General features: G+C 40.3%; 1 protein-coding gene across 2 annotated transcripts in view; it reads left to right on the top strand.

Annotated features, from left to right (window-relative positions):
- Nucleotides 1-21,725, top strand: part of pak5 (p21 protein (Cdc42/Rac)-activated kinase 5) — a 60,802-nt gene that overhangs the window by 26,029 nt on the left and 13,048 nt on the right. For both annotated transcript variants that reach the window (XM_074685112.1, XM_074685113.1), the window contains one exon: nucleotides 15,520-16,359. In XM_074685112.1, the coding sequence (XP_074541213.1) occupies nucleotides 15,520-16,359 (840 nt within the window). The remainder of the gene's footprint in view (nucleotides 1-15,519; nucleotides 16,360-21,725) is intronic.

Raw genomic sequence — 21,725 nt, 5'->3', positions numbered from 1 at the left:
TTTGAGTTACATCAAATGTACTTTCCTTGTCTCTGTCTCTCCAAATGAGACATTTAATTTTTTTAACCTTTTTGAAGTGGACTGCAGTATCATCTTAACAGTATCATCTCTGTCTCACAGCTAACACAACATGGCTTTTTGAAGACAAAATCAGTCTTTGTTTCTCACTCAGGAGATGCTTCTTCATGCTTGGTGTAAAGTAATTTAATGAGTAGACCTGTAGTATCCTCGTGTGGCCGGAAAGCAAACTACAACTCACATTTTTCAAACCTCTTCATCAAGTTTTGTGGAAGAACACTAAATGAAAATCAAACATTGAATCATTTTAGAAACACATGGCTAGCTTAGCTTTTTATTCTTTATTCAGCTATGGTTGTATTATCAAAGGCACTGTGAGGAGTTTTCATGTGGTGTTCATTGCGGTGACCACTTTTGACAAAATCAGCTGTTTGTCTTAAAGAGGTAGTGCTCGCCAAAGTGTTCATGTGTTAGCAATTAAATGGAATACAGATTTTCTTTTCTTTGTGCAAGACAGCTTGTTTTCAGGCTGCAGAGTGTTGATGATCTGTGTCTACAAGTTTCTAGTCACCATAAAGCTCATAGTAAACAGTAGTGTACCATTTCCTATCACGCTGTGAAGCTGTGCTTTAAAACAAGAAGGCTTTGTTAACTGATACTAACAAACTCTTTGACGCTAACCAGGCAGCAACCTCAGGTGAAGAATGGAGCCAATGTGAAAGTTTAAAATTACTCGAGCATCCACCAGAAGTTTCAAAAGCCAAAGAATCCCCATAAGACCCCATGTTGAACAACAACTTTTTAAAATGTGTAAAAGTATTATAAATATAAAGTAAAATCTACATTTTAAATGTGTATCAGATTTAGGGAGATGGGAGGTTTGACTGACAGGTGGTAACAGTGTGCCTGTCTACTTAAACACCTCCTCTTTGCCTGTTTTTAGGTACATCGAAGGTTAGCCTTCAGCTGGGCTCCAAACCAGGCTGATGTTTTTCTGCTAATTAAGCGAGAGGTTCACTTTATGATGATACAGTAACTCATTCACATTATATAACACACTTTTGTTCCCTTTGTGCTGAAGACCAGGACAATTTCCCACTGAGATACCGAATCAAAGAGTGTTTGAAAAGCGAGTTGGAGAGGCATCAGGAAAAGAGGTAGGAACTGAATGAATGAGGATGGCTGGGGCCGTGATGTGATGGGACTCAGATTAATGAGCGCTGCTGTGTGTAATTAATCTATAGCGGGCAGCTGTCTGTTTATCTGTCTCCAACTTGACAAGAAGATAACTGAGGGACGTCTAATTGATCCCCTCTTCTTCTTCTCTTTGCTCTCTGTCTCCTCTCCTCTCTCCTCCTTTAGATCAGAAAGTTTCTCCGACAGTGACAGACTCACTCGGAAACTCCTCAAAAAGTAGGACCACTTAGATCACGTAATTGATCACATCAGCAGAGACTTTGCTGAAGTTTGTTTCCTCTTCCTCTCTTTGCGTTTCTAATTTTATTTTCTGGTGGTTTCAGTCGGTCATGTTTGTGGACCAGTCTGCCAGCGCTTATGAAGGATGAAAAAAGAAGGGTGTCCAGGCTTTACTGCTCTAATGTGCTTAGGGTCAGGGATTTTCTCTGACTGTGTGTTTGTATTTCATTATGCCTCCACCACTAATCCACTTTGCTGGAGACCATCACTGGTTCCAAGCCCTGCACCCGCTTTGTGGATCCTGAGGCTTGTGGTTGAGGCTCTGCCCGGGCAGGGTCAAAGGTGACTGGGTCATGCTAGGAGCTGCTGGCTGGGAAGCTGTGGGGGTCTGAGGGACCACGTCAGAGGAGACAAATATTGCCTCAAATAGTCCCTGGCTTGTGTAAGAGGCTCTAATGTGTCCTTTCAGCAAAGTGATACACAAAAACACGCTCAGTAAGGTTTAATGAGCAGTTCAGTATAGAAACATTTCAGTGTCTAGACTATTTAATTACTACATTTCACTTTTAAATTTGTGAGTCTTTCCCCGACCTTCAACAGCTTCAGTCCAAAAAAACAAAAACAAATGAACATTGAAAGACATAAACAACTCAAGGATACAAGATGCAAGGCTAATTGTGGGATTTTAATATCTGTCAAAACTTCACATTTTGAACCCTCAGCAAACTAGCCTGAGGTTGTATTTGTTTCATTTGTGACAGGGTGGTATACAAACAGATAGCTGAGAGGGCTCGAGTGTATACATGATCTGAAGACCATGACTCAGATTTCTGTTCCCGTATCCACTCTTAAATCAAAACTAAGTGTTGAGGATAAGTCTTGAAAAGCTTTTCTTGTACACACATTAATTTTAATACACTGTGCAGCATTTACCATTCTTCCATGTTATTGTTAATAACAAAACTAATAGTACCATAAATACAGTGTTTTGAATTGGACAAAGCTTCAACATATAGTTCACCAAGACTAAGCTGGAAGTTTCCACAAACTAAGTAAGTATGAAAATTATAATGTCATCATAGGAAGTTTTTTGTTGTGTAACTGAAATCGAAATTGAATTTGTGCGAGGTTTAAGGCTGTTAAGACTCGGAACAAACTTTAAGATGATCCATCTCAAAAAAAGTCTGAAACCTTTACAAGTGCTGTGGTGAAAATCTAAAACAGTCAATTTTTTTTTCTACTGTATGCAAAAAATCATTTACGGGTCAAAAATGCATCACATGAAGAATATAAACAAAACCAGGAACAGGAGTTCAGAAACATCCTCTTTTTTCTGTTAAATAAGAGTTATATAGCAAAAACTTACATTGAAGCAAGTCTTGATGACTTATTTCTAGAAAAAACATCTTATCAGACTCAATATGAGCCACACTCATCTAACAAGTCCAGAAAATGTCTTAATTTGAAGACAAAAATAAAACCTTGGTTGCTTGAACTGAGTAGAAGAAATCTGCCAATGGGGTAAGAAGAAGTTTCTTATTTAGTAACTTTAAAGGGGCTGTGAGGAGTGTCTAATTGATTATGAAAACACCTTTCTTCTAGTTATATGCCTGATTGTAATCCACAACGTAAAAAGAAATTATCAGCACCAATATAGGTTATTTCTAAATGCTATTTCTCAGCTTCCTGATCGGGTCGAGCTGGGCTGGATTGATTTACAGCATGTTGACGTCTCTATGACAACACCACGCTGGCTGATGAAATTTAGATGTGAGAAGAGAGATCTGTGTTTTTCTCTGATAGAGTGACATAATACATAACTTTGTCTCGTTGTATCGTGTAAAAAGTTGTCGTGAACAAAGGAAAGTAGAGTTAAAAGGAAGATCTGCTCTACATTTATTTTTCAAAACAAGCACGTCTTATTAAGAGTCATGTCATTATGAAAGTATGCGCTCGATTCTGGCCAAAGGTGTCACTGCAATCCACTTCAAAGAGATTGTCCTGAGTGTGGCTCAAATCGAGTCCAATAACTGACAAGATTTTTTTTTTTTTTCAACAAAAATTTAGGCATCCCCATTTGTTTGGACCTCAGTTTGGGCAGCGCACAATCAGGGCCCCTCTAAAACAGACAAAAAAAAAGAACAGGTCATCAAAGTTCTACCTTTACCTGGGACTTTTTTAAACAACCGTGATGGTAAGGAAAGACAATCCTTATTGCAGTAACTCACAGAACTCTTAGATAATTTCAGATGATCAAGCCAAGGTGGTAATAATAATTAAAACCACAGAAGATGGATGACATCAAATTACATGAGTGTTATGGCTAAAAATTGTCTTCATAAGGTTCCTTTTTTAAAAAATTAACCAATTATTGGCTCTGTCTTTAAGGACACTCCCTGAAATCTTAGCTTCTCTTTTCATTCTCTTTTTTTCAAAGATAATCCTTTACATGACACAAACTAACTTAAAGCTATGCCTATTTTTTTATTCAGCTTTTATTATTAGGCAGAGATGGTATCTACGGTTTCAGTGAAACCTTTAGTGTTCAGCCTCTCCTGTAGATGATGGTTATTAAGCACAGTAACTAACAGGCAGCAGGATGGCCTTAGGAAACAGGTCAGCTCACAGCCTATTAATCATGGAAACACTCTAAAATCTGCCCCTCCTTTAATCCAGCTCAAGTTTGCAAAAACCTCATATGAAGTTATATTTTCAGCTTGTCAAGAAATCAGTGAAACTGCTCTGTGCTTCCTGCTGTACATGTCTCAGGTAGGTCAACCTGTCAGCCTCTGCTCTGACCTGAGGTGAGGTCGGACTCAGGTCAGGATTAATTGACGTAGTTATTAAGTGAGATTGTCTCAGGGAATCAGATCACATGACGACTTCCTGTTCCTCACCCTTTTATCAGTGAAATTAACGTCCACATCAATTTAATTCAAGCTGAAGTCACAGACTTTGAGTGTACAGTATGAGAAATGAAGTACTCAGTCAGGCCAACAGAGGGCAGCACAGCACAGTGCACGTCCTGCTTCTCTTACATGACTGCATGCTGATCATTGATGACAGAAGTAAAACTGTGAAACTTCTCTCATGACAACTTTTTTTCCTTAACGAGACCACAGCTGCTCTCAGGTTTGTCAAAGAAGCTGAACAGTATTCATTTGAGTCAACATGCTCTTTATGTGATAAGGCTGGAAATTTACTGCTGGAAAGTTACTCAGAACTTTGATGTCTGAAAATAATTACATATTTTTGTAATATAAGATAAAGCTGTAGCTGATTTTTCACCTTAATGCTCAGGGTTTCAGTTTTAGACACCAACTGACCAACTAGGACCTGAACTGCCCCAAATGTAAAATCAGAAATGGGCTTCTTGTTGCTCTACGTCAGATGTCAACCACAGAATAATTCATATTTCAATCATGTAAGACACAGTATGCTTATGTTTTTACTCCATGTGGCAGAAAGTAGCAGTCTCTGACTAAATGCTCTCGTGTAATACTCTCTTCAGTGGTTTTAAGACCTCTAAAGAGAGTTTTTTGAAGTATTATCAACCTCCTAATTTCAAATTCAAATTTAGCCTGCTGTTAATAAAATAGAAACATTTGAAAGTATTCACCACTTAGGTCCCAAATAATATGTTTTTGAGTGGTGTCTTGATTTTATTTTTACATGCAAGGTTGGAGAGCTTTGGGCAGAGCAGGGAGGTAAGATTGACAAGTGAATTATTTCTTTTGTTCTTTTTTTGAAATTTTCACAAGAAAAACACTTTATGAGCTGGCATTGTGCTTTTTCATATTAACTCATTGGCTGCCAGCTGTGCAGAGAGCCCCATACTGCCAGCTGCTTTAGAGCATTTTGACTGGTCTTCTAAGACCCACAAGTACTGTGTTTCATGAAAATGTAAACACCAAAAGAAAGAGTAGACTCTCTTCTTTCATCAGGGAAAAATGTTTGTTTCTACCATTTTTATGTTTAATTGACAGTAAGCATAGGCTTGTTTCTCCAAAAACACTTGATTTTGACCCAAAGAGGAGAAAACAAACTTTATCTTCATACAAATAAAGTATGCTCTTTATACAAATAAAGCACCACTGCCCCCTCTAGGGGTCAGTTTGTCAGTATGCTAGTTTAAATGCCTGATGTTGATGAAAGAGCTCTGCCAGACTGTACCCTAAACCATCCCTCAGCTATCTCTCAGCCCTTCCCATTAAAAACAATAAGTTAAATAGAGAAGTTGAATGTTACATGTTATTTGTAAACATTAGCAGAGTTATAGATTGTGAAGTAAATGTGTTGGATGGTACTGCGTTACACGAAAGTGACACAAAATCATGACTTCACTGAGTTAAAAGGCTCTTCTAAAAAGAGCATCACAATAAATGCATAATAATACAATAAATAAACTTGACACTTACAGAACAAATGTCTCTCTCTGACTCTGGTTTAGTACTCCGTCATGGAGCTCTGAAATTAGGGGTTTTCAAAGACACCAGCCTGATATTAGTAAATCTTTTTTTTTAACTTGTAAACCTGTTTTAACCATGTAAATCTACAGCAAACTATCGGTGGCACAGTGTAAAATAATTATTATATAAGACAATAAAACCTTGTCGTGCATGTTTGTCAGAGAACATTTTTTAAATCAAGGAGACAAAATGTGTTTGTCCATTGTGTTTTACTAAAAAAAATACTTTACACAACTTGATCAGTTTATTTTGCAAACACTCAGATGGATGGTCATATTTCCAGTAGTTTAATAAAGGAGTTATCAATCAACTCCCCATTTGAGGTAACAGTAATTATCATCCAGAGGAAGCTTAAAAAAGTGACATTTGCTGAATAGTGTGGCATAAATCTTTATCTGAGCAGTCAGTTGTGTTTACCATACACATCCAGCAGAGGGGGCTGGAGGATAGAAACATGGTAGTCTTGGGGCTTACCTGAATCGTGAGGGATAATCTTTTAAATCCATGTAATGTTTGCTGTGATTCATGTGCTGTTGTGAAAGATAAGAGCTCTTGGCTTGTATGCTACCACATCAGAGAGGACACAAACACAAACAAAGTAACAGCAGGCCTACACAGCAAGCCTTTGAATTCTCTGTCTTACTGATACATTTTTAATTTCATTTTATCCTGACTGGATTCTTCATGGTCAGTGTTTTAGAGTTTGGCCTCTTAGGAGAAACTTAGAGAGCAATCGTGAGTCCTTTCTGCCGTCCCAAGAGCTCACTGATGTTATCTTTCTGAGACAGAATAAGCTTCTGTTCATGAATCACTCAGTGATGCAGAGGAACATCACACTTTGGTAGAAACAGTAGTAGTGTGAGCTAAATGTTTTTCTTTGTGTGTCAATGTGTGTATTCACCAGTGTTTGTGCTCTGCAGTGAGAGTCGTGACAGAGGAATCAATAGAGTACCAACAGTCTGAGATTAAACGCACAATCAGGGAGAACAGCGATATGTGAGTGGAGGAAGGAGAACATTTCTGTTGGGCTTATTTCTGCACAACAGCTCATAAAAGCGTGTTATCATGCCTGATCCGGCCAATAAATATCATTTTATGTGGTTCTGTTATAGCAAAATAGAGAATTTGGAGTGGGTGTGTTGAGTAGGCGATGTTTTGCATTGTGTTTGTGTGTTTCTGTATGTGTGTGTGTGTTTGAGTGTTTCTGTGTGTGTGTGTGTGTGTAGCAGAAAGAGGGGGGGTGTGGTAGGTGATGAGCTTTCATGTGTGACTAAAGACTTGAAAATGGGAGGAGTTACACATCTGCCTCAGTTGTTGTGTATGTGTGCGCCTTTTGAAACCTGTCATGCTTCATACTGTATGTGTATGTGTGTGTGTGTGTCTATGAGAAGTAGCTCTGCATTTGTTTTAACCATAGAGACAGTTCCTATCATTTAGGCATGTGGTATAATATTAATATTTTACACACTAGCATTAAATCTTACTAAACTAAATCTAACCTCAATCTGAATCTTTGTTGATTTTTTGACCCACCTTGCGCTGTAATTGGCTTTCTGAGTTTGTTTGAACCTTTCTCATTGGCCATCCTTGATTTCTCTTACTTTCTGAGTGAAGTGATATGAAACAATGGATACAAAAGTGACACAGGGTGAAACGTTAAAACATGGACTCAGTGTGAAACAGTATGATACGGGGAGATTAATACAATGTAATGCAGAGCAATTTGATTTACTGTAATACAGTGGGCTGTGATGCAGTGTAGTGAGATATCAAAGGACATAAGATTTATTTTGATACAAACAAATATAGTACACTAACAAAATTAAGAAACAAAGGCTAAAAGATTATGATACAGTATGATTTTAAAGGGTATGAATTTATACAGTCAGGTATAGAATGAAACAGTGCAATAGGATAAAATAAGATTCATTGCGATAGAATATAAAATGATACCATACAAAACCAAACAATACAGTATGATAAGATCTAATATAAAATTAATGATATAATACAAATATATATATATATATATATATATATATATATATATATATATATATATATATATATATATATATATATATATATATATATATATATATATATATATATATGTGTGTTTTGTTTTTAGTTTCTGTAGTGTGGACCATGAGTCTGGAATAAAGTTTATCTATCTATAGATATAGATATAGATATAGATATTCATGACTAGTGCTGTGTGGTATAGCGAGGTGGACCCCCCTGTTATCTCCTTACTGTTAAATGTACTGTGAGGACTATCTTGTGAAACTAGTGCTGTTCAGGAATAAAGACTCTGTTTCCAATGAACACTTGCAATCCACTGTTGTGAGGATGTGACTCTTACCAAGGCATGTGTTTATTTTGAAGCAAAGAAATGGAGAGCAGATCTTCATTTTTAACACTTCTTTTCTTTGTATAAAACAAATTGTTACAGGGAACAAAGTGATGAGGTGATGTATTTATCAACAGTTATGTAACGCTGTTGTTTGAAACGTGACAACAAGAAGCAAACTTTGTAAACTGAGTTTTTACTGCAGTTTAGTGGCCGGCTGTTTTTTCGCGCTACTCATAGCTGGGTGCTCTGAGACGTGTCCGTAACGTATAGCGTTTGTGAATCCTTATGTCCTACCCTGTACACCAAGGGTGCCCGAGGGTAGATTGCACGTCATCAAAAGAAAATGTTTTAGATGTTCGTTCACCGTCTCTTGTCCTTGTGGCGTCCCACTCTTGGGTCTATGGGGTGATCTGTGTGCAACTTAACACTGTGTGCGTGCAGCAGAGCAGTGGGTCAGTCACAGTTTAACATAAAACAGAGGTGACATGAACTGCACCCACAGTTTTCTGTAAATAACTGCAATAAATCTTGGTTATTCGAATGCCAAAACTTTATTAGTATTACTATCACTACCGATATACCCTAAGACCTTTGCAATATTAAAAAAAATACAGTGATACACTTTTTTTGGCATACCATCCAACACTAATTTTTCAGAGCTGTAAACCGTTATCTGCCTCAGTAATCATGGTGATAGACAAAGACAATTAAGTGTGTGCTTTCCTATTTTTGTGTCCTGGAAGACATCCTACGTTAAAGCTGTATCTTCTAATGAGGATGCCTAGACCTCGAGTTTGGCGGCTCTGAACAACCATCAACACTTTTAAATAAAAGAGTGGTCAGTGACACATTCTTCAGTCTAGTTTTACACAATAATTAATTGGCCCTTAAATTAGATCAGTTAAATTCAGCCAACACACTGAAAAACTTGTGCTTTAGAATGTGGAGGAGAAGTTTCTGTAGACCCAATAAACAAACAGTCTCAGAAGAAAAAGCAGATGAAACAGCAGTGCAGCAGAACCATGCAGCAGAGAAGTACATCCTCCTCCTCCTCCTCCTCCTTCTCTTTCTCAGCTCCTCAGTTGTCCCAGGACCCCGCTGGGCAGTGAAGCGCAGCCTCCAAACCGGGGTTCTAGCGAGGAGTCACGGGAAGGGCAAGCTCATTAATTATCTCTCCTTCTCTTCCTCCCTCCATCCTCCCATCACACCCTCCCTTCATTACCAGCAAGGTTAATCCTCCCTTATCTCCCAATGAGCCTCATTTTTCATGGCTCCCGGTCCACGACACTTCCTCCCTCCCCTCCCTCGTCACTCTCTCCCTCTGTCCCTCTTCTCTGAGTTCCTGCCGCTCTGCTTTTCAGTCACTACTTTTGCATCATCCCGTTTTTTTATTTCCTACATTTTTATCCTTCTTTATATTTGAGTTCCTCATTATTTCCTTTCCTTCCTTTTCTTCAACTTACCCCTCCTCCCCTCCGCTGCCCCTCTCCTGTGCTTACCTTGAACAGGCTGTAGTGAGTGGAGAGTAGATCTATTACAGCTTATCACCAAAGGACAGGCCAACGCTGCACGCGGGTGAAATATGGCTGCTGTCACAGCCGCCGCCGAACACGACCCATGCACGGAGCTCGCACAGAGCTGTAAGGACGGGGTGAAGAAGAGGGGAGCGAAAAGTAGAGGGGGGTGGAAGGGATACAGAAGCCAGTATCAGAGCCCTAATTCAAATTAACGGGAAGATTTTCAGGCCTGATGCTGAACGTTTGACAGTGATTTGGCACACAATTAACCTTGTCTCTCCCTCCCCTCTGCCCCCTCTTCACCTCATGGCTTTCATATTCTCTCTTTCTCCCCCCCTCCCCCTTTCTCTCGCTCAGCCCTGTGTACCTGGCACGCTCCCTGACACGCTCCCTGACACGCTCCCTGACACGCTCGTATTGATTATGAACCAAATGGGATGATGATGTTTTATTAGATAACTGACACTCCCTACTGTTGTGTGCCAATTGAATTAGCTCTGAATCACCCGTGTCCATGTAGCATAGCATGATGTGAGTCAGCTACATTGTAGGTCAACCAAAAAAAATCAAAAGTACAGCAGACAGCTGACTTATTTTACTTGTTGCAGTTTGACAAACTCAACATAGCCATTCAATGCTTTATTTTCAATGTCAATATGAAACAAGGGCTAACACTTTTAGAAATCTCTCTTAATAAAAGACACCAGGCATTTAAAACAGCTAACATCAGTTTACTCACAGGGGTGGGGCTAAAGAGTGACCAGGGGTGGCCCTGCCCTCAGAACTGAACGGCCACCCCATCCAGGGGTTTATTATTAGCAGTTTTTAGGTAGTTGTTGGAGTTCTCTGTTGATTTTTTTGGAGGTTATGTGAGTATTTTTCAGGCTTAAGTGAATTCTGGTGCCCTCTCTGATGTGGTGCCATTTTATTCTACGACTCGGGTCCTGTATGAGAGTGAGATGGATTTTGTGATGGTAAAAAAAAATACTAACCAACAACCAACAAAACAAAACAAAACAAAACAAAACAAAACAAAACAAATTTTTTTTTAAAAAAACCACAACACTTTTGACTAACCAAACGTCTTTGCCTTTAACAAAATTAAACAAAAGCTGTTCATACTGCTTGTCTGTTACCCCACAGCCTTAGCTACAGATAATAAAGATAACAATATAAACAGTTAAATCTTGTTGAGGAAGACCTTTTTTTTCTTACTTATGTTATTAAGCAGAATCCTAGCAACTTGTCTGTTGAAAAAAAAATTAAAACTTGCTCACAGATGTTTTAAATATTTATCTTTAATTCAATGTATTTGCATAACCTGGGAACTACATTTGTAGTTGTTCCTGTTGTGAATTCTCGTAGCCGTGCAGTATCTGTCTGGCCTGTCAAATATTTTTTAGACCTGCCCCTGTGAAATTATCAGTATGTTCACTCAGGTTTTAAAAAGTAAATAAGTTATTTTTAAGTCTTTTCAGATCTTATATATATATTGTATACACAATAGTTTGATGGTTTTAATTGTTAAAATTTTTGACCCAAGCTGTTCAAGTAACAAGAACCAAACAGACAGAGTAAGAAAAAGAAAATAAGCCTTGCATTTATTCATCCAAGAAAAACAAACAAACAAACAAAACCCCACTTCCTACTACCATTACAAATTTGTTCAAAGATTATTTACAAATCTAAACTTCCTGCCCTCTGACCTCTTGGTGCTTTGCTTTCATCTGTGTTTTTTAAATGCAGTCCTTTGAAAAAGTACTTACAGAGGACTCCAGTTGAGAGGTTGTGCAAATATTCCTTATCACAAAAGCAGCAGTAATGATTATTTGCAGCAGTGTGACTTCAGCTTAAGCCATAAAGAGCAGACCCCCTGCTGTTTGTTCATGACTGTATGACTTGTGATCCTGGATCTGCTCTGTGCACTGCAACATCTGTCCACAGCGTGATGGATTTCCACTCACCATCCTGTTTAAAAGACCATCCGTCCTGCAGCCTATATCCTCTCAGCTAGACTTAACTCACCGCTTTTATAGGCCATTTCACCTTGGGTTCCAGGTCACAGCACCAAACAGCCTATAAGTTTGAAACAGAGGAAAGCAAGCAGAGTGTTAAAGAGACATAGGAGGAGGTGTACCTACTGAGTGACAGAATAGAAGAGGGAGATTGTGTGTGATAGAATCAGCTTTAGTAATACCAAAACATTGACTGGATGCATTCAGGTAGTTTTTTTTAAATACTGGAAAAAAGAAAGGTTAAGAAAACTAGATGAAAAGGGAATAAAAATCTATAAGAAATTGTGAGTGAGTGTTCTCCTGTGTACGAAAGAGAAACTGACATAAAAAAAGGCAGAAGACTCCAACTTGACAGCAGATACTATAAATATTCACATTTATTTGAAGAACGGACATATAACAGAATTGGGAATAAGGGGGTTAAAAATAACAGCATTTAACAGTAACGGGTAATCTAATTAATTACTATTTCAAACTTTCTGACACGTTACCGGCAGTGAAGGCGTTACTATGTATCTGACCTGGCTCGCTCAGCCTGCTCAAGAGAGGAGCTGCAAATAAATTGTGGTTGTCCTTTAGTGAGGGTAGAAAAGCAGGTGGACACATAAGTTATGATTACAATCATGATGACACATTTTTTTTTAACAAAGAGCAAGCAGGAGATCCTCTCTGACTGCAGGTTACACAGAGGCACACAGATCTCCTACACCTGTGTCTTTGGATCAAACCAACTCGAGGGAGAGGGTTAGATGCTTTTTGAGGTTTGAATGTAAGGAACAAGTAGCCAACTTGTTTTGACTTAAAAAAATACTAGAGATGACAAGACCTTACTTAAAAATTAAGGGTAAATTGGGAGAAATTACAAGTCAGCTTCCCTCCTAAATCAGGAGTGTTGGCAGGTCTATCCGACCTGGCTTGCTAAGCCAGGCACTGGACAGGAACTGCAAATTTAATATGTCCGGAGCAGTCTGTTGGGTTAAAACTGATGTTTTCAGGATGGAGAGTAATTTATAGGCATAGAAATGTGCCACACCAAATTACCGGATGTCCCCATGCAGTATTCATCCCAATCTGCAATACTAACTAGAAAATCACTCAGAGAGCGCAGACCTCCACCAAGCATTTTGTGATTGTCATGCAACACTTTAGTCCTACTTTAATGCTATACTCCCTTTCAGCAGACTGTCTGCTACAATTTGGTGTTAGTTGCAGGTTTGTGTGAAAATTTGTTTGTACTTATTTCAAATTCTAGATATTAGTATTCAGAATATGGCCAGGGTGTGGATCATACTTTTACATCTGTTAGAAACTAGGTGGTGACCTTGTCTTGTATTGTTTTACAAAGCAATCTGACCATTTATCGTGGAGTTATATACACAAATGGTGAAAACGGCCTTAGGTCACAATGATAAATAATCCTTTTAAAAAGTCCTGGATCCAGACGGTGATCCAGATCACCTCCAAAATTTAATGACTCATTTCTAATCCCATTTCAAACATTTTTGGAAAATTTCATCAAGATCAGTTCAAAACTTTTTGAGTTATGTTGTTCACAGAAAAACAGACACACTCCCAAAAACATGACATAAACTCCTTGGCGGCGGTATTGGCAGTGTATTACAAGGATTTAGAGTCACAGACCACATATCTTTAGCTGACTTTGACTTTTTGTGATGGTATCTGGATAATTTCAAACCAGGCCATGGCTAGAATGAAATATTGTGAGAGACTTTCCAGTAAGAACTCTGCCAGTAATGTGTTTCAGGGTAGGGCAAGTGATCGTCCTGTCGTGACATTTTGCAGGTTAAAGGAGTCTTGATGTACAGTATCTCAGTGTCAGCACTTTGTTGCTGAGATATGATGATTATCCAGTTCTTATGAAATTCAGCCTCAGCACATGTGACACGGAATAACTACCGCGGAGACGAGTGTGCCAGTGAAGTGACAGACAGTGAGGCGTGAGAGCTGTCAAACAGTGTCAAAGGACCTGCTGATGTGACACTGTCAGGTCTGAGAGCACGGTTCAGCAGACACATTTAGAGGTGGAAAGACTGACAGATGATACAATGTGTAGTGTTTGGAAGAGAAATCAACACAAGACTTGTTTGAAGTGTAAAGAAGGACATTGACGTTTCTTCAGATGAGTTTGTTGAATTTTAGTTACAGATGCTGATATTTGAGAGGGTGGGGTCGGAAATATTTGCATCTACCAAAGGGGGACCAAACATGAATACTTGAGATTGTAGTCTACCTGATTTGAGTTAAAATACATCAGCAGTTGGTTTCCTAGATGAGACTCAGACTTTTTTGAGGAACTTTCTTAAGAACAAAAAAAAAAATGTTTGTAATGACAAAGTAGGTCAATGAGGTTTCAGCTGGATGAAATTTACCTTTTTTAGCGTCTCATGATTATATCATCTTTATTCCACTCTCTTTTCCCACAGCTCTAACAAACCCATTACCTTCACGAATCTCCAGGGAGAAAAACTGTGCAGACTTTTTTAGATAACTTCTGTTACTTTTGAAATATAGTGAGAAGACTGTGTGGGGAAAAGGTCTTAAAGAATGATGGAAACAACAAATTCTTCATGGCATGATAACCCAGGTATGAGCAAAATGAGGAAAGGAAAGTCGTGATCGAAAAGCATGAAGGACTTACAAAACAGAACCAAACACGACAAGATCCTGACTCGATGGTTTGATACTTGAGGTACTTAGAGGCTGAAAAGCACCACTGAATTACAGTGAGATGTGCAAAAATAAATTTCCCGGTTAAGTCTGATCACAAAATCTCTGGGATCTGTTGTGTAAGAGTTTTAAGTCCTCCTCTCAGCTCTCAGCAGTCACGCATCATGTGTCTATAGATGTAATGCAGAGTTTCCTGAAATGTCCAAGTGGCACAGAGACAGGTGGATGAAAGCACCGTGTCTGGCTTTTGCCATCGCGCTCACGATTTTTACTGGATGGAGGTGGTTATCCTCACCATCACACCACAAATCCAGCCTATGTGTTGCTCAGTGCTGTAGCACCCGCTCCCCAATGACTCACGACACATCCGTGAAAAGGGTTTAACACAAGGTAGGAGGGGATCAGCAGCACCCTGATGTTCAAGCTGCCTCTGCTTTGAAGCAGATGTGAGTGTGTATGTGTGTCTGTGTGTGTGTGTGTGTTTGCTGTCTCTCCTCTCTTTCTCATGTTAGCGTGTGCCGGTGTGCTCGTGCACCTCATGAGCGCTGTGCAGAACGTCACGACTGTTAATGCATCCCGATCAGCCCACTGAAGATGAAGCTAATCTGTTGCGAGGGAAATGGGGCAGGAATTAGCTCCTTCAATCCACCACTGGTTTCCTTTTAGCATCTGAGGAATCCCTTCATTTATCTTCATGCATTTTCTGGCTGCATCTCTACTCACAACACACAGTGGTTGTGTGGCCTGCTGTTCTTGCAGATCACCAGATTCATTTGGAGCAAGTGATGATGGATTTCATACTTGTCACTAAGTCCTGATATCAACATGAATTGAAATTCCAACTTGGAAATTGAAATGACTTGAGCTGAATAACCTAAACCAAATAGGGATTTCAATTCATTTATTCAGTTTTCAGGCTGGAATGGTTAAACTGAAATTGAATGTCCTGCAACCCAAAGTATCAGGGCTGCCTTCATGTAACTTTCAGGCTGAACACAATCTTGTACGTGAAGTGTAAATATGTTTTCTTGTTTCGACAGACTATTGTTCGAGGGAACCGGCCGCCCAAAGATGCCTCCATTAATGGCCTGCTAGAAGAGTTCGACAACATCTCAGTAACGCGCTCCAACTCCCTGCGTAAAGAGAGCCCGCCAGGCGCCCATCAGGCAGGAGCTAGCTCCAAACCTTCAGTCAGCGGTCATCCCAACGCCCCAGAGGAGAATGGATTCAACCATTACTACTCCCGCTACTCCTGTGACCTCGACACCTCCAGCAGGGACTTCTCTCTGGACCCAAGCAGGCCAAACTTCTCCATTGATGGGGAGTGGGCCATTGGGAGGCACTACCGGTTCACTAAGCAGAATGGTCATTCACACCCTATCCGCAGCCCCTTCTATCCAGACGCAATGCCCCAAAAATCAGACTATGGCAAGCTCCCCCCTGACTACCACACCTACCTGGAGAGCAAAGGGCGCTCAGCAGATGAGGTGGCCTCCACAGTTGGGAGTGGGGTGGGCTCCAGTGGCTACTACCGGGCATCGGTTGGTGGCTCATCCAGTCAGGACTACAGGGACACTTCAGTGGGGACACCGTCTCGAGCCTCGCTACACAGCGAGCAGATTAACTACCCAGACAGTGAGTGGAGCTACGGCGGCCTACGGGACGAATATGACAAGCGGCCTAAGAGTTCTTATGTGACGCAGACCAGCCCTACACCAGCTATCAGGCAGAGGTCTCGATCAGGGTCTGGACTGCAGGAGCCAAATGTCCCTTATGCAGCCAGTGGAGCGTTCAAGAACCCCCCACAGACTCATCCATACAGCTCTTATACTTACCCCCGCCTCTCGGAGAGTCTCGGCAACTCACAGACCTTAACCAAGGTAACTACACCAAACACCAAAACTGTACATTTGTCTTATAAGGTAGAATTATTTATTAAAATCAATTCACCAGCTGCAGTACATATAAACTATTCAACCCCCGTCTCCCTCCTTCTCTGCCTGAGCTTCACTCTTGCTCTATACAGACTTGCCTTCCTGGCAGACAGACAGTGTCAGCTGTTAATCTAGTCCTCCCTGAAGGAGGCAGGTGCTGCCACGCACAGAATCACCCCCTCTTGAGGAGCCACTTTCTCTGCACACAAATCAATTAATGCTCACGCTGACCATCGACCAGGAAGCTCTGAATCACAGAGCTACAGAGACTAGACAAAAGGAGGCACAAAGAAGAGTTGAGAGGATTAAGAAGTGTAAGGCAGTGACATCGATAAGTGCAGATAAAAAAGAAAATAAATATCAGGGCAAAATGAAATCGTGGTAGACGTGACCAGAAGTAAGCACAGCTGGGAAACTTTGAAATAAAATACATGTTTGTTTTACTGTGATCATATTATAACATGATGTAAAAACCTTATTTTCAAAAGATTTTTAGAAAAAAGAGGACTTGGACACAGCACAGCCAAATAATAACTTCATATGACCACAGCATACGGATACGAAAAACATTTGTACGAGGAGTATTTCTTTTTTTAAAGTTTGATCATAGCTCCATTTAAATGAATGGGGTAGACTGAGTGTTTGACCTCTGCTGTGGCAAGTCACCACGGTGCGCATGCTACTGGTCATGACAAGACATGACAAGTAGAAATAGAAATACTTTATCCAGCTAAAAAAAAATAGTCCCTCTGAAACTCTGTGGTTAGTAACCCCTCGCAGGACAAATTCACATGAAACTGGACATTTACATTGGACAAGGTGGTGTTTGAGACCTCTGCAGGACCACTGATGATGAAATGTTTCTTGTGGTGGTTTTCCCAGCTCTCTGTCAGCTATACAGAATGAGCTTGTCAGTGTGTGTACATGTGTAGATGTGTTTGTGTGTCTGAATGCGATGGGGCTGAATTTTGTTGTGTGCAAAACAGTGCGAGGAGAAATGTCAACGCAAAGACGTACAAATGACATCCCGTTATGTAATTCATTAAATATCATTAGGCTGTTTAATCTGTTAAATTAAAAAAAACAAGGTATAGGCCTTATTTATTAGAGAAGTAACTAAATCACTTCTGCTGTGATCTGATTCTGTAAATGACTATATGGAAAATAAAATGCTGGTTTGATTCCAGCTCCTACAGTCACATGCTGAAGTGTCCTTGAACAAGATCTTAAACCCCGAATTTCTCCCACTGTTGGTCAGTGGTGTATGGATGGGTGTGAATGTGTCAGTTAAAAACTGAAGCAACATGACCTCACAAAGATCTCATGTTTTATAGCTCCGAGCTGTAAATGAAACCCTCTTGTTGTAAGAGAGGTTGACGCAGCCTGTGATGTGCTCCAGTGGAGCAGCTGGAGTGACTGAAATACTCCAGAGGTTTCTCCACACAGAGACTCAGACAGACGAGAGCAAACAAATCTCACATGCATCATTGCTGTGTAATGTAGCCATATGTTTCCAGCGCAGGCTCCTCCTGCTGAGTCTTTTATTCTAATAATAATACACTGAACTGGAGAGGCTACTGTAGAAGATGTGAGAAAAGGTGGTGGGGGGGCAAAAATTGGTGGCAGCAGGGGGAAGTCACAGAGATACTGGTCCTCCTATCACATTTCCTTCAGATCATTTCTGTATACAGTCTTTTAGTGCCCCATTAAGACCATTATTCAGGTGTGCATACTGCTACAACAGCCTTAACTACCCCCCTTCTCCTCCACACACAGCAGGTCCAGTTGCTTGAGAGGAAAACTGGGTTTGCTGATGTAGATCCCAGGGTGCCTTGATGAAAAGCCATTTAACCTGCATGCTTCAGTAAATAGCCATCCATAGAAAAAAATAACACTGCAGAGAGTGCAAGTCTAGCAGGACTGGGAATGATGCAGGAGAAGGTCATTTTTTGCCCACATTGTTTATTATTATCACCTTTTTCTGCAGCGTTTCACCTGAAGAGGCACATTTGATTTCCTGAATGAGCAGTTTATACAGGAATGTATGGATTTAAGTCTTAAAAATGTTCATGTGTTGGTCCAAATAGCTGAAAATGCTACATGATTTTAACTCTGATGGACTTTTTTTTAGAGTATTGTTAAAAATTAACAGTTTATTCAATTGTTATTTAGAAACAGGCCTTAGTGAAAGCTGGCTCAGGAACAACAGCACTCTAATTTGTCTTGTGAGGTTTGCAGATTTTGTAGCAGTTGTGAGAAAAAAGAGAAACAAGGAGTCATCCAGCAGATTAAGAATCACTATTCTTCTCGGCTCACGGACCCTGTAACAAACCCACCTCTCTTTCTCTCCTCTCATTCTCCTCCTTTTCTTCTCTCTCCCTCATTCAGCCCACTCACACCGCTGAAGTAAATCCGTCTTTTTTCCTGCTGTTGTTTGGAGCCGGTGGGGATGTAACAGTAGACCGCATGGAGACTTGGCCACACACACACACACACACACACTAAGACGCACACTCCCTCTCTCTTTCATTCCCCTCTCTCTGTGTTTTGTGGCATTCGAGCTCAGTGCCGCAGCTCTCGGTGACAAATTGATGTTGCGGCACTTTCCCTTTCTGCAGCCTTAGCATAAAACCGGCCGAACGATGTTCCACCGCGGAATTCAATTTCACAGTTGAGTTAGGTTGTTGATTACCCTGCCAAACTCAGATTAATGCGCGTTTAACCAACATGGATCAGGAGACCCTTGGCTGACAGCCAGCCAGCAGTGCCGGCCAGCGATAGGGGGGCTCAAGACGGGGCCGTCCCGGCAGCTACACCCCTCCCTTCTTCCCTCCTCCATGCACCTGCCTGAGAATGATTGATTAAAAGAGTTCACACCATGTAATTAGACACCATCCCAACACATCAAGACTCCTCCTCCTGCCCTGTCGGTACTGTTTGTGTGTATGTATGTGTGTATATGTTAGTGTGTGTGTGAAGAGGAAGAGTGATCGGTACCAAGAGAAACAATAAAGAAAAAGGAAAGAGCAGGATTTTTTTTATCATCTTTATCCCTTGAGAATTCATGTAAGGAAAAATGTTGCTGAATGAACATTAAAAGGAATATATAAGTTTTTCAGTAAGGGATGGGCGAGTATCAGGTATCGGTATCGGGCAGATACCAGCATTTTTTCAAGGTATCGGCACTCGAGAAGGTTACTGATACCAGCAGCCAACAGTCAAGGCAAGAAAATGTTACGTCAAGCAAGTCCTCCTCGCCAGTAGTTGCCACTACTTGCTGCAAATGTGTGTCAGGTCGTAAGACTGTATAAAACATGGATGTAGTCCCTGATGTCACCCATCTTTTTCCAAAACGGAAAAGGAAGCAAATCAGGAATCGCTGCCGTATTTGAAGTGGCAAGCGCTTCGAGTACAGCTATAGGGGGCCTGTCAGTCATGTGACCTGACCTGTGCCTCTGATTGGTTGAGCTTGTGATCTTCATATCCTCTAAACCGCCGCGTTAGAAAAAAAATCATCCCCGTACAGTGAGTGCGGATAATAAAATAAGCGAGTCAGACAGGAGACGTTTTTTGAACCAGGCTGTAAATAGGTTAATTTCTGCTTTGAAAACAGCTTTTTTTTGGCTTGTTGTGTATGTGACCGCTGGTACTTCCTGAGCCAGCCTGAAGCAAACACCTGAGAAACAGCAGATTTTAGCACTTCAGCATTGTCTCATTGTCTTCACCATATTCTTATACTGGAGGTTGCTGCTTGCCTGTTCAGACAACATGAATGAGCCAGGGAGGGTTAACAGTTCAACCGTTTTATTTTGCACTTTGGTTTACTTTAAGAAAATACTTAAACTCTGACAATTTTTAGTTTTATTTTGCACTTTTGTTTTTTTGTTTTTTTAAAGATTTATTAAAAAAGGACGTAAACTCAGAGAGAGTTATTTGTGCTTTACTTTGGGCTTAATGGCAGAGTCACTGTGCTGTCTTCAATCAAAATTTTTGTACCAAAAGTACTAGCAGTATTGGTGAGTACTCAAGAGTACTCATACTGGTATCGGTCTGAATAAAAAAAGGTATCGAACATCCCTAATTTTAGTCCACATTGGAGTTTGGACGCTGTGTTTTTTTTCCACCATGACCTTTTTCTTCTAATTCTGAGATGTTTATGAAACAACACATTGTGTTGAATACCCATCACTGATTGATTGATTGGTGCATCCTAAGGTTTGCTGTTAGTGTATGGTGAATACTGTTATGAAGAACAGGCTTCGTGTAAAGAAGCAGCTCCCAGCATCATTATCTCTTAGTCAACACACTTTCTGAAACTTCAATTGAACATCCAGAATTGATCATGCCCCTTATACCAACCCAGGATGAAGATTTTTTCCTTTTTTGTCAGTCCACCATCATACTTTGAACCATTTTATTTAATGTGAGACAACATAGTGCCCATGGTGTCTTCATTTTGACCTATTCTAACTGTTTTGGTATTCATTGGCCCAACTGGAGAAAAAGTCTGCACAATAGAGAGCTGCTGTATTTCCTTTCTGCCTCTCCTATGGAGCAATAAATACTTTTAACTTACCAATAAAACCGCAAAAATCCCCAGGTCTGCTTCCACTACAGTGCAGTCGCTTCTTGTGTGGGTTTAAAGTGGACGCTCTGCTTATTGGAAATTCAATGACTCTTGTTTTAGTGTTTGTTACATTTTCTCTCTTTCTGGACTGATGCACAAAGCACTGCTGGAGTCTTTAAAAAGATGCCAAAAAGCTGTTTTTTTTATTTTAAAAAATGTAAATTTGGTCATTAATAAGCATATTAAGTACATATATACTAGATGATACTTAAATAGTTTTCAGAAAGTGTTCAGTGTTTAGTTTCCTCAAGATTTTCCTCTATTTGGATGTGTTTGTGTGAGACCCAGTATGAGTCAGAGCAGTTCTGCTGAGTCATACAACTGAGCTTTTAATAGGTCCTTCTGAGTTTAGCTGTGTGTGTCACTCTGTTTGTGTGGGGTGGGGCTTTCACTGCGTTCAAGGAGACTCAGGAGTTTTTGAGATCTGTAGGAAGATGTGAGTCCCACATCGGGTGCTCCCTGTGCTCCTGTTTGATAAATGAAGGAGCTGTGGAGCATTGTCAGGAGTAATGTTAATGAATGGCCCCTGTCCTGTGGACTAAATCCTCTCTGTTAGCTTTGTGACAGACTAATGAACCTGCAGAAACACCTGCTGATGGAGTTTATGTTTGATCCTGATGTGGCCAACACTGAAGCATCCTTTGCCGTGTAAATCCTGATCCACATGTTCAATGTCTCTGCTATT

The sequence above is a fragment of the Halichoeres trimaculatus genome, unplaced genomic scaffold, assembly GCF_033239565.1.
Source record: "Halichoeres trimaculatus isolate MK-OKI-2021-1 unplaced genomic scaffold, fHalTri1.1 fHalTri1_scaffold_13, whole genome shotgun sequence".
In the NCBI taxonomy this organism is placed as follows: domain Eukaryota; kingdom Metazoa; phylum Chordata; class Actinopteri; order Labriformes; family Labridae; genus Halichoeres; species Halichoeres trimaculatus.
The sequence above is the reverse complement of the archived record's forward strand: the minus strand, read 5'-3'. Positions and strand labels throughout refer to the sequence as shown.